At 45.3% G+C, this 13,905-nt stretch overlaps 1 protein-coding gene across 6 annotated transcripts in view; it reads left to right on the top strand.

The window, feature by feature from the left end:
- The window catches only part of kiaa0586 (KIAA0586 ortholog), an 85,536-nt gene that overhangs the window by 60,146 nt on the left and 11,485 nt on the right, over positions 1-13,905 (top strand). For all 6 annotated transcript variants that reach the window (XM_029001738.1, XM_029001728.1, XM_029001773.1 and 3 more), the window contains 3 exons: positions 239-371; positions 3,048-3,178; positions 3,523-3,616. In XM_029001738.1, the coding sequence (XP_028857571.1) occupies positions 239-371; positions 3,048-3,178; positions 3,523-3,616 (358 nt within the window). The remainder of the gene's footprint in view (positions 1-238; positions 372-3,047; positions 3,179-3,522; positions 3,617-13,905) is intronic.

The following is a 13,905-nucleotide window of genomic DNA, read 5'->3' as shown; positions in this document are numbered from 1 at the left end:
AGGTATTAAAAGAAAGGTCAGCCGGACTGCCAAACCCTTTTAAAATCAGAGTTCAATGTTTCCAATAATGACGTATGAAGGCAACTGAGTAGAAGCTGGAGGGCTTTTTTTTCTCTCATTCTCTTATTCAGGAGATCAGGAGCGTGCTTGATGTAGAGCTGGCTGTAGATGGTGACTCTTTCTTGTCTAGACTGATTGACCCTGACGATGTGTGTGTGTGTGTGTGTGTGTTGAGCAGAGATCCTCTGAGGATGACTGCAGTGCTGGAGAACAGAGTGAGGGCCAGAGGCCGAATATGGCTGGCATTGAGGAGAGTTTGCTGACTAAACACTCGCTGCTGGAGCGGCCTGGAGGACAAGAATTATCACCAGGTACACAGATACACACAATCCCTAAACCATCCGCTACCATCACTACAGTTCAGTACGACTGCCATAATATTAAGTCTGATTGTTTAATTTTGCAGTCAAGCTGCATGTAGGGTTCGGTTTAAGGCCCTGTGCTACATATGATGTCTCAAGACACAAACATGCCTTGGGGTGTCTGGAGCTTAATCATCATGACCAGTAACGGACAAATATGCTCCAGACACACACACACTGCTGTAGATGCCTGCAGCACAAACATCATCATCACCAGCTCTCACGCACACACATCCTTAAACGACTGCACAAAGTTTGTCATCACAAGGTACACTCACAAACATTCATCACCCGGCATCTCACACAAACATGCACATTTACTGCAAAAACAACATTGAGCGCAATGTCACAGTCATGCACTGTGTACATATAGAGAGATGTGTCACAGACGCACCCCAAGTACACAACCTTACGCTACGTTGCACTACAAATCCCAGCCTCCAATGTCTCGGTAACCCTCATGTGTTAATTCGCTCCACCAGTCCCATCATCCAGTTTCTTCACCCATGGATTAAAGCTTTCCGTCCCTTTGACTGATTTCAGTCAACTGAGTGCATTAAAGGCCGAACGTGTCCAGTCCAGCGCTGAATCCCATTTCCTGTGAGTGCCCAGCAGAACGGCCTCCGCAGACTCTGAATGTTGTTGAACTTGCAGCGTTTCACAACGCGCACATCGAAGCAGCACTCAGACCAACATGGAGGAGAGGTTGATTATATCCTGCAGATCCAATTTAATTCAAACGCATTTGCAACAGGAAAGCGGTCTGCTGGAGAAAAATGTTGGATGCTGTGCGTCTGCCAGGTGTCATTTGACAGTGAAAGCTGCTTATTGTTGATGTAGAAGTAGCACATGATACCTATTTACCTATTTTCAATTTGTTTACTGAAAGGTGTAGTTATAAAACTCATTATGTGGTGGCATCGTGACGGTGATGCACAGTAATGGTGTTAATCACACCTACTTTTTGAGAATTTGGTTAAATGCATTTTCTTTTGCTTTAATCCATAAGACTCCTCACTGGACCATCCGTGCACCCTGCCCCAGCCCCGTATCCAGATCCCACCAGCTTCAACTCAGCCTGGCCCCTCGGCTCCTGTAAAAGCCCATGTGCTAACACACTCTCCCAACCAATGGTCCGTCATCCCGCCACTCTCAACGTTCCACCACCGGCCCATTAACCAGCCGGTCTGCCCTCCACCTCTGCTCTTCCTGTTCCCACGGCAGGGTGGAGCGCGGGTGGTCCGCACCTTCCACTCACCTCTCCTCGCACGGGCTTAAGTTGCCCGGTGGGGCAGCAGTTTCAATGGGCCGTGCTTCACACCACCACTGTTAGAGAGAGCAGGGCACACATGTTAGGGGAGCGTGGTTCATCATGAGAGAGGAATGGGAAATGTGCAGAGTCTGGTTTCTCCATCAGAGGGGTGGGAGCCCAAAGGAAAACAGAGACGAGGCGTCCTCAACATTTCCTTTGTTATTTTTTGGTTTCTTCCTCCCCATGTCATTTTTCTGGATGGGTGAGATGATTAAGCTTCTTCAAAGCCTTTCGGGTCTGGGTTCAACATTTTTGCCAATCAACGAGAGAGATGCAACGTTTCTTTTACCTTTTCAGACTATTTCAAATACATTTGTTTGGTGTTGGGTTTCTGACGAGCCACAGAGTGGGGCTTGTTTAGCCAACCTGAACGGTGGGTGCGAGATGGTCTTGGCCCCGCTGCCCTGCGGGCCACGTCTATGAGCGCTGGGTTATAAGAGCACCCTGTCAGAAAACTTGTTGTGGATCCCGAGCCTCTTCCTGTGTCCGCCTATACCAATATTTACCTTAGACACAAGCAGCTCCGGTCACAGCCCAATGAGCCTCAGTGTTGCTCAGAGACCAGAGCTGGCAAAGCAGAACGAACACACACACACGCAAGCAAGCTGCAAATGCTGAACTATGTTATGGGCCGAGTAGAAGTTTAAAGCTATTTTGTTTGTGTCTCAGTTGTGGTAACACTTCACATAAATACACAGACCACGGTAGACAATAACAACGCCGGAGGGGGAAGAAAAAAGCAACTGAGCGGAGACAGGCTGGAAAACAACCCCACGCCTCCTCTCTTGGGTGGGATTCTGTCGGCCTCTGTGTATGAAATTGTTGTCTACATTTATTCGGCCCTTGCACTTTATCTAGATTAGATTCAGCTCACATTAAATGCTTTTTATCAGTAATGATTTGATCATGTAGGACCATTAGTTGTGGTCTGTTAATCTGATTGGACAAGGTTGTCCATGCGAGTTGGATTTCTGTACTGGGTCCTACTGTATCATACACATTGCACATATTACACAACATTCATGTATTGGACTGAAGGAAACAGTTCCTCTATCAATACATTTGCCAGCAACAATGTTGATATTCAGAAATTCAATAATGTAATCTAAATAAGGAATCAATAATTCAGTCGCCAGTCAAATCTATTGGTTCATGGTGCCAAAGGTATGTGGTTTTTAAGTTTTTTTTTATTATTAAGGATTAGGCTAGAAATATGTATTTTTTATAGAACTAAAGTGGGATAAAAAAAATGGAGGAAGCTTCTTGAATGCAGATCTCTTGTTGTCTTAAATATTATTATTCCCCCTTATCAGGCGAGTCTGCTATTCTGATAGAAGACAGTCCTTCACGGTACCCCCAGACCCAGCTGGGTACCCAGTCGGCTGCACCACCTCCCCCCCATCGCGCTCCTACCTCCACGCACCAATCCCCACACCAGGAACAGGCATGTAGCCTCACCAGCCTCACACGTCTCTCTCAGCGGCCAGAGGAGGACAGTGCTCATTGCTAGTGCTGCTGAATCTAGCATGCCTGTCTGCTTTTTTTAACAGCTACACTTGCCAAACCTGATATTCCCCATGCAGGGAAATATCAAATCTATTTTTCATATGTGTAACATTTTCTGACAGGATTGGGGTAAATTGCTGTCAGGATGTGGGTGATTTTCAGTCATTATAGGTTTAAATACACTATAACATCATATCATTTATGACTGTCAGGCGGTTGAATTTCTGAGACATGTAAGTATATATAATATTCCTGTCTCATCCTCACGTGTTGTGTGCACAGGCAGATGAGTCTGCGGTTGGAGCAGTGAACAGACCTGTTCCTATCATGGTGAGGCAGTATGAAGAGAGGACTCATGTGGAAAAAGAGAAATCAGGTACAAACTCTCCTAGTCACTTATAAGGGGGGTGAGGTCCACGGCAAACATAATCAAGCTTGTAAGAACCATCACTTACAAAAAGTAATTTAACAGTGTTCCTCAAACAGCTCATGAAGGATCCTGTTCTCAGTGAGCAGAGGGATTGTGGTTGCCCTGCTGGCCACCAGATGGCAGTGTGTCTGTGTGCTACCTGTGCTGCCTTTTGTCTGGATTCAGCAGTCTTTTCTGTTCAGGTTGGGTTTAGGTGGCCGTTGCCTCTCACGCTGATGCTGTGTCCTCCAGCCTGGACCCCACGGGGTTCCACATTTATCTGAGTCAGCTTTTTATATAAATACATTTGGGGTCTGCACAGTGGCAGCAGCTGCTGAAACCGTGGTAAGCGGGGACAGACAAGAAATAAGGATTAATACGCAGTGCTTGGCTAGGAGGGGGTCGTCCTGCATGCGGCTTTTTCAAGGACACTCGGACTTCTTTTAGTATCTGCTGTTACTGATGGTTCTAGCATGTTTCTAAAAGTACAATACAGGTTTTATTTAGTCATAGGCGACTTCAGGGTCTCTACGAGCGAGAGAGTGAAAGGGGGAGAGAAATGCGATTATGTGACTCTTGTGTAAGTGGAATCCATCAGCGCTTTGACCTGAGCCTTGTCCTACAAGACATTATTCCCTGTGTGATTAGTGAAGATAGAAAGGAACTCGTTTCCACGGTTTTAATGAGCTGTAGTCTGCGAGCAGGTTGGGGTGGTGGTCTGTGGATGTGGCCGTGGAGCCTGCTAGAGGGATCTGGGTTCTAAGGATCTGGGGCTGTGACTGTGTCCCCCTCTGTTTTCACTTTAATGCCCGTGAGTGGAGTCAGCGGCCTGTTCTGCACACAAAGCAAGCTCACAGCCTCAGAGTTGCAGTACGTTTACCGCAGAGCCCCTAATATTGCTCAATCACAGTCTAACCCCCCCAGCACCAGATGAAAAATATGTAAACTTCATTAATGACAAAGTGCTTATGGCCTAGAGCTGGCTAATAAAGTTTTAAATGGAAATGTGTTATTTTCCTTTATTTAGATCTCTGGGTAGTGTTTTTATGAAGTTTGCTTCCTTACCCACTAGGCCGCCACTGCATTAATGCTTTTTGTAATGCATATCAGTATTTGTTTATTGTTGTGTAATCCTTCTTTTCATCTACATTTTTTTTAATGCATCTGTAATGCATCTATACGTTATTATACATTCAAGATGTATTTTTATGTCCGGTGAAGTTCAAGCTGGAGTTAAACACGGACTAAAGCAGTTTGAATAAATGGACTTGAATATTTTAAATTCCGTGGCCAGCATGAACATCATTGACTCAGTAAATGTACAGATTTGCTCAATTGCCAAAAATACACAGACTAATGCTTATGGTATAAATGTAGTTACATTTAAAGTAAAATATTATCATCAAAACATTCCTTCACTCCTTCCTGGAAAAGTTGAATGAGGTGTGCATTGTGTTTGGACTACATATGTGTTTTGAAGAGCCCTGTCCATACTGACTGTCTTTTCACTATGCTTTGTATTGTCAATTACCGGAATTTTAAAAAGTCTGACCCACATAGTGATGAGATTCGAAGGTTTCACTTCCAGGAAAGTGTTTGCATTGCTCGAAGTAGGTCGTCATGTCAATGTCTGGCAGTGTGTAAAGTACTTGTCGTATGTTTTTATAAATTCTGTTAATAGGAATACCTTGTTGAAGATATCTGGCAGTGTTCTGGGAACTTGCTGAATTAATTTTAAACAGTTGGGGTTCTCATGAGCTGGGAAGGAAAGGTTTCCTCTGGCCAACTGTGGCTTCACGTTGACAGTGTGTGACTCTTCAGCTGCCGAGGGGGGTTTATTTAGCAGTGAAGGCCAGTTTATGCCCTGGGCCGGGGTGAGTGTGTCGTTAATTCAGTGGTATCGGCCTCCGCATGAGATTTTTGAATGTCAGAGTGCTTTTTTTTTTTTTTTTTTTGTGTCACTGCGCCACTTTGTGCATTTTCCTCGGCTGGTTAAACAGACCAGCTCCCTCTGACCCCAGAGAAGATGGTAGACATGCAGCTGCAGCCTTTCCGGCCCCTTCCTAACCTTTAATACAGGAGCTCATTTTTATCCTTGCACCAGCAGTGGTTCGTCAGAGGGGGTACAGGTTCATCTTGACATGCATTTTATGTAAATGTGAAAGAAACGTGTCTAAATCTGAAGCCTTAACAGCTTTTCAGTGGACTGGAAGCATAAACACTCCAGCAGCATTATTGAACCCCTTTCATCTGCTGACTGTTCATCCATAGCTGTGTTTAGATTAACCTTGGCTTGAACGCATGTGTCACCACCGTAGCAGCGTTTTACCCTCTGAAAGGACAATGGTGCTGTGCGTAGTATAGCATGACCTTGAGTGCATTATTCTACAGTTTACCTGTGAATGTTTATAATTGGTCAAGACTTCAATATCTTGTGGTTTACCTTGAGATTGAAAAATCTGTAGCTTTTACTATGGTTGCTAAGCAACGTCATTGTCAGCAGTCATGTAGGCAGCAGATGCTCTATGAGGCTTCTACCTTTTAACTGGTGCAACAAGGTCATTGTGACATTTAAAGAGAGGCAGTCTCTCAGAAAGATATCAGAACCTCTGGAGTGCCTCTCAGCCAATCAGAACTGACCTGCTGTGTACTGAGCATAGATAAAGCATTTAAACAGAAAACATGGGTCTTTTATTTATATATATTGTACTGAATATGAAGGATTTTTTTTTCTGCAGTTCTGAGATGGGGGGGTGGTGAGTATTTATGAGAATTACATGTGTGCCTGGTACTTTCTCCTGAACATGAATCCCCCTCTCACTTCTCTGGATCACATTCATGCTTTAGTTCTCTTATACACACACATGTTTGTGAGCGGTTGAGGGTTTCAGGGAGGAAAACTTTCCAGACCTTCTCCTCAGTTTTGTTTTCTTTAGGATCAGGACGTCTGTCGCAGAGGTTTTGCTCACCACTGACGTGCTGCTGAGAGCCGAGGTGTCATTAACGCTCATCCCAGCGCCAGCACCACTGTCATCTGCGCACACAGCATCAGCTCTGCCCAGTAACACACACCACCCAAGATCCAGAGCTGCCAACTCCCAAAACGTTGAACGTCCAAATCCAAATCCAGGCAGCTTCTCCTCGATCAGGACACAGCGGCCCACCCTCCTTTTCACATGTTTATTAAATGGAACTCCAGTGGTGGCTCTGCTATTATAAACTGTTTATGTCCATAAATGTTTTCACTCTCGGTTTGAAGCTTGCACACAAGACGCTCTCGCGTTCCCCCTCTCCAAACATAGGTGGAGAGCAAACAAACACTCCACACCAACACAGAGCCAGTGTGTGACGCCACTCCTGGGCACCACATTTTCGAGGCTATTTACACAGCCCAAAACTGAAAGTCTGCTTTCTGGCCTTTGTGACGAAAGATGGACAAGTTAAGTGCACCCTTTTAAACAGCTCATGCTCTCAGGCTGATAGCCAGCATTTAGGACCATTTGTAGAGCGAAAGTAAACATTTCACATGTCGCAGCCGTTTTAACCCAGACTTTAACCCCGTGTCCACTTTCCACCAGAATATATTAAATACAGAGAAGTGAGTCAATCTGACGTTGTATGTTGTTATTCGATTCCGGCGGTACTTAGCACCCCACCATACGGGCTCTGCACTTTTGATGAGTGTATCAGTTGGGATATTTATATCGGTTGACAGTATGAGGATCACACCTCCAGCCCACTGGGCTCCACCAGGACAGCGGGCCAGACAGGATGGCACAGCGCTGAGAGGGGGGGGCTTCTGCTGTTTACTCTGCACACAGGGCAGGAAGCAGACGGACAATAATCCAATCCAGCCAAAAAAAACATGGCATTGCATACTGGGCCTTTGCTACTGAACCCAGCCTGCCCATCTCCCCAACCCCCTTGCAACCCCCTATACCATGGTGCAAAGGCTGCCCTCTGTAATAACACCCTAAATAAATACAGGCCAAAGAGAGAGAGCAGTGTTTTAGCCCCTCGCTCTGGCGGGCAGCCTGGTCCCCGCTGGCTGGAGCCTCAGGAGGGGAACGGTGGCGCCCTGGCTGAATGCTCTTATATGGCTTTTCGCAGCGCATGTCCTGCTCTTCAGCAGTCCATGGTCCACAGCGTGAGAGAATTTAAAATCCTGGGACTCATGCTCGACAGGCCTGACAAGATTAAGATCAAATATAACAAATACCTCATTCATATATATTAAAATGAATTGTAGAGCCTACAGGCTTATTCCAGGATTTGCCATGAAGATGCAACAGTCAGTCAAACTTTGTGCCTTTCATAGAAAAACTGTAGTTATAGCAAAGGCTTAGATCTTGAAGGAGCTTGTTACAAACCCCTGGCCACCGACATTGTAACATAATTAAAATAAGAAATAATAACTTCAGTTTATCCACCATGTTATTGGATGAATATGAATAGAGAAATGGGTTTGTGAATATAACAAGAGCTTTAAAGCATTTATATAAAACCCTTGTGCATTGTTTGGATGTAATTGAACAAAAGACAAAAAACATAACTAATATATAGTTTTTCATCAGAACTATAAAGAGCTCTATAAAGTTACTATAACAATTGTTATTTTATATATGAGCCACATTGACCCATAGAGGACATTTTTTCCTGTGACCGTACATGCTGACTGTAAGGAGCATTTTAAGTTTACCCAGCTGACTGAGCAATCTGGCTTTGTTGTAACCCCACACCTCACGAACCCTCACCTGTCAGAGGACTACAGTCAAGGCCCGCGACAGGATCGTATGATGTATGATGTAGTTACATGGAAGTTATGACCTCTTGGTTACAGAAAAGGAAGTGGTCAACTGTGGGAACACCAATCAACACAAGCTCAGAAAGTAAAACCAATAGGTTATAGGGCATCTGAAATAGATTCAGTTATCATTGGAACCAATGAGACAGAGGAAATGTTGCATCTGAACTGCTTTCCCAGGATATTGGTTTTGCTGGTCATTACTGTACCAGCGTGAGCCCAGTCAGCAGTGAGAACACGTCCTCTGATTCATGGTAGTCCTCCCCCCCGTTTTTATGGTTACGGGTGTAATCCCAGGTTTTGGGAAGCACTTTAGCAGGACGAACAGTAACCAGAGCCTCTGTTTCCCTGGGGTCTCCAGAGGCCAGTATGAGGGCCGTTTGTTTTGACAGCGGACAGAGTGGTGAAAGTAGGCATCCGCTACCGAACACAAAGACGTTGGTAGACATATGGCACCCTGGCTGCTCCAGGCTATCAGCATTTCCAAAAAGGCTTTGTTCACAGTTGAAAAATGACAAAAAGATGGCAGGCTGTTTTCTTTTACTCTTTGTTTTGCCTCTGGGGTGCTACATCGTATAAGGTGGGGTGCTAAGCTCAGTTCCATTTTCCCGTTCTGTGAAATGCTAGTTCACTACTGTAGGAAGGATCAGCACAGCCACTTATGCTTGATCTTGTTGCTCAATCGGTTGAAGGCTTTCCCTGTCTGTGTCTTTCTGAACTTGAGATGCAATCTAGTCCTCGGCTGGTTCTCCCACTGCGGCCCTCGTGCTGTGAATATGATTGAGAGGCCATGCTGAAAAGAGAGCGGAGGAGGAGAGGGGTGCTGTGTGTCATGCTGTACCCCAGGCATGTGATGCACAGGTTCGAGTGCTGCACTCAGTCTTGTGGAAGAGGACGTACCCAGCAGGCATTCTTTATTCCGCATCAGCTATGACTCTGGACTGGCTTGTTCAGTCACCACTGCTCCCCTAATTGGCTGTTTTGACAGTGGGTACTGTGACATTTCCCCCACAAGTGCCTCAGTGCAGGAACACAGGCACTTGGTAGTGATGGTCTGCGATGTCACCGCTCTGCCTCCAACTCATCACTGTGGCTGCAGTTCCAGCAAGAAGAAGAAAGCGTCAGTGGAAAATCCTGTCAATTTGCAGTAGCAAAGGAGTGTGTGTTCTCACCCACTGTGGCTTTGTGGTTTCACCCACTGTTACTTGGTGACAGCAGACTGAATGGGATGATGCTCCACTGAATTTGACATTTTCTTTGGGCCCCAGCAGCAAAGCTGTATGTTATATATGGGTTTCACTGGCCATAAATAAGTCAAATATTTCATGTTCATTTGTTATAAACGTCCCACCTGGCTGTGGCTCTGTATTTGTTCAATATGTTTATCTTGTGTGGTGTTCACTTCATAAGTTGGGGGTTGTTGAGGGTGTGGTTGCTGTGTGTGTGTGTGTGTGTGTGTGTGTGTGTGTGTGTGTGAGAGAGAGAGAGAGAGAGAGAGCAGAGAAGAGGAAAAGAACAGCTGCAGAAAGATCCCAGATCATCAGGAGAACACGCAGACTCCAACGATCCTGTCATCCCAAATGGCCTGCCCAGGCCACACATATCATTTTATTGTGTCTGCTGAGGGTTCAGTGTGTGTTTGAAGTTCTCTGACCGCGGCTCAGGGGCAGATAGGGCCTTCGTTGTGGATCGCTACTCTCGCCCTACGCCAACTGGCCTAGCGAGAGCTGCTAATGGCTTTAGCAGAGCCAGCAGGGGGAAAAAAACATGGCGTGGAGGAATCAAGGGCTAGATGGGCTGTTAATTGATGACTGCAGTGCTGTCTGGAATTCAGCTTATGGTCACGTGGCATTGCCAAATGTTTGAGGGGGAAAAGACCAAAGGGATCAGCCAGTAACCACTGTTTTCATGCAAATGGCAAGAGTTGTGGAGTTGTGAAGCACTTGGAAACTGGAAACAGTGTGTGACTTCTGCTTTGGACCTCCTGCTGTCTGTCACCATCCTCTCCACTCATCAATCACTGCATAACATCACTAAACAACCTGCAGACAGAACGGACAGAAATGATCAGGCTGTTTTATCATTGAGTGGCTAGGCTATGGATGTAACATTCTGTTATCATGCTAAAAATGGCATGTTGCTGTCATTAGCATATCATGTATGTTTTTTATACATGCCACTACATGCATATAAATACAAGTGTGAGTCTGTCAAAATCTAAGTCAAAGGACTAAGTCTGAAAATAACCAGAGTCAAAGAAGTGCAGCAACTTCTTTAATACAGAATGCAGCAGTCGTGGTCCCGTGGGCGCAGCGCTCCCACTCGTCCCAGCATGGACCTTAAAAACAACAATAATTAGCAGACATACATCCTCAAGGCATTCCCCCAATATTTCAACCAATTGATTTAGTCCCAGATCATCAGTTCTCATCCCCCACCAATATTCTTAAAGCATGAAAAGAAAGTGAAGTGATTGTCATTGATTGTCAAGTTATACACTGCAGCACAGCACCCTTGGTGAGCAGTGGGCAGCCATGACAGGCTCCCGGGGAGCAGTGTGTGGGAACGGTACTTTGCTCAGTGGCACCTCAGTGGCACATTGGCAGCTCGGGATTCGAACTGGTGACCTTCTGATTTCAACCTCCACTGCCCCATGATTGAAGATAACCTTACTTCTTCTCATCTTCTATTGTACATTAGTAGCATGTGGTGTTAACTAGCACACGCTCCTCTTCACATACTAACAGTAAATGTGGCCGATATGCTGAGCCCCAAGCTGTTGGGCAGAGTTGTTGGATGTGAGTGTGATGTATGTTTCTCTTGAGGAGACTAACATGACTTAAATTTGGTAGAACCAGACTATTCTTTGCATAATGTGTGATCAGTACAGTAAACAAACTGTATTAGCATATAACTGTGTTAATAGTGTTCATTTGCACATTTACAATTAATCAAGCAATTAAACGTTATATTTGACAGCCCTAAAAAAACAGATTACCTCAGAAAAGTGGTCGAGTACATCACAGGAATGCGTTATAAGTGTAATAAGAATGAGATCAGCAATATTTGTGTGGCCTTTGGCATAGCGACACTGTATAGCCACACAGATGATTGCAAACTCATATTACCCAGTTATTACCCATGTTATAAATAGGCCAGGATATCTTTTCCCTAGGATATATAAAGCTGAGAAATACAGCAGGGAGAAGATTAGACATTGAGTTGTTGAGATTTTGAATCGTCTGATCATTAGCATGATCGTTCTGCTGTAGACTGAAGACCCCACGTGCCCTGTGATAAAATTCCTCCTCACTGTAAGACAGCATCCGTTAGTAATTAATGTTGAAGTGAAGAAAGAGCGACGGTGTAGAGCACTTTGCGTGCTTTGTTCTGGGTTGCATGTGTCTTTGTGTGCAGAGGCTCTGGATGATCCTGTGGTGAGAGATGGTGAGCGCAGATGGGAAGAAGGTTCCTCGCTGAAACCCAACCCTCCGCTCACTCAGCTCAAGCTTAGAGATGTGTTTGGTGGGGTGGGGGCTTGTTGGATATGAACCTCTATATGAATCTCTAAGGCAGTTGATTCATCTTTGATCTTCCGACTTCATACTTTATGCAGAAGCCCCTGTGTGCTAAGCCACAAGACAGAAGGGATGGGGGGGGGGGGGGTTGAGGTATCTGGCCTAGGGTGGGGAGGCACAGAGGTTTAATGGATGGTCTCCTGTTTCAGTCCATCCAGGGTCTCGCAGGGTCACCGCGCGTCTGTTTGAAGTGCACACTTCACTTCCCTTGCTGCCTCTTCCCTTCTCCTACGAGATCAAGGAGCACAGATGTACTTCAGGAAAAAAAATGACGGCACAATATGGCCTCTGCGATTCGCCTCGCTGCCTGTCAGTTGTCAGGGAAGTCTGAGGTAATGCCCAGATTGTCACCGCTGATTAATGCGGCCTGCTTTTTCTTCAACTTTGGGTTTTCTACACTGGTCATATGGAGTTTTGGTAAATGGTCGTTTTTCTATGTGTATGTGTGTTCTGATCAAGTCCTGGTTTCCATACACAGTTTTGTCAAACTTGGTTGTATGATACAAACCAAAACAATAGACACACAATTTAGCTGGTAGAGAAGTGGTATGTTGTCGACTGGTGAATTGTAGAGATTTGCATCTTTGTACATTTTGTACATGCTGTATACTTATATCAGCAAACATAGCAGAAACGCCTGTACAAAAATGCATTGGTTTGGCTTTCCCTGTGCCCAGTAGATCTTAGAAACTGGCTCCTTCTGTCACTTCCGGTTCAAGAGAGCGTGTTGTGGACCATGCACAGAGCCTTGGCCAGTTTGGGTCATTTACATTACATTTATTTTAACAGTCCAGTTTATGTCGGACTAACACAATAATTCTTTTTTTTTTTTCCTCTAACATACTGTGTGTGTCTGTCTCTCCTCATCTGGTTTCCATCAGAGGCTGCTCTTTCTGCCAGCCAATCCCGGCTCGCCTCCCCCCTTCTGGCTCCTTTCTAAGGTCTGTCCCGGTCCGGGGAGCCACAGCCCAACCCATCCAAACTCTGGCCAGGCTCACATATTGAATCTATCAGTGCTGTCACATGGAGTGCTTTCCTTAACCACTGCCTGAGGAACCACAGTGTAAGCAGGGCCACCGTCCTCTGTTCCTTCAGCCAAACGCTCCCTCACTCTTCCTCGTTTTTCTCCTTGCCGCGCAGTATCTTCTTCCCGATCTCCCCCAGTTCCCTGTCAATGTGTCCAGTGTGCTGTCTTCTTGTTTATTGCTTTTTCTCACTTTTTTTTTTTTGCTATCCTCTCTCTCAATTCTTCTACTTCTCCCTCCCTCTCCCAGCTACACACATGAACTTTTGTTCTTTTATGAGCAGCTACACCATATAGCCGCACACAGCCCTCTCCCAGAGCTCGATTAATAGGTTAGAAAATATAGATGGTCATCAGTAAAAATTAGCTTTAAGACCACTCAAGGGCCCCCGCTGACACATGGAGTCATGGAACATAAAGCAGCACATTTACAGGGGCAGGTCTGGGCTGTAATGGCCTCAGGCCACACCCGGCAAATGAAGTGACTTTAGCAGTATGGCACTTTTACTTAACCCAAAAGCACTAAGTGTGAGGATGAAAATTAATTGTGTTAATTTTTGTCAATGCTAAAAAAATGTTGCTACGGGTTGCTAATAAATAGCATTTTCATCACTTGAAGACTGGCAAAAATTTTGCTATGTGTATTTATGTCTGGGTGGGTGGGTATTTGGGAGAGGATATCGCCTTGCACTTTTGGACTCCAATGGCCACCCACCTGTTTATGACTTTATGTCATCGGGATTGGAATTCCATTCCGAAGGCGAGCAGAATTCTAAATAAGCCCAGGCCCGGCACTTTTAAGGGTATGCTGCCTGTATGAGGAAAAATCCATTCTTCACAGAATTGCTTT

Source organism: Denticeps clupeoides, chromosome 1 (assembly GCF_900700375.1).
Source record: "Denticeps clupeoides chromosome 1, fDenClu1.1, whole genome shotgun sequence".
NCBI lineage: Eukaryota > Metazoa > Chordata > Actinopteri > Clupeiformes > Denticipitidae > Denticeps > Denticeps clupeoides.
This window is presented reverse-complemented; position numbering and strand designations above follow the sequence as displayed.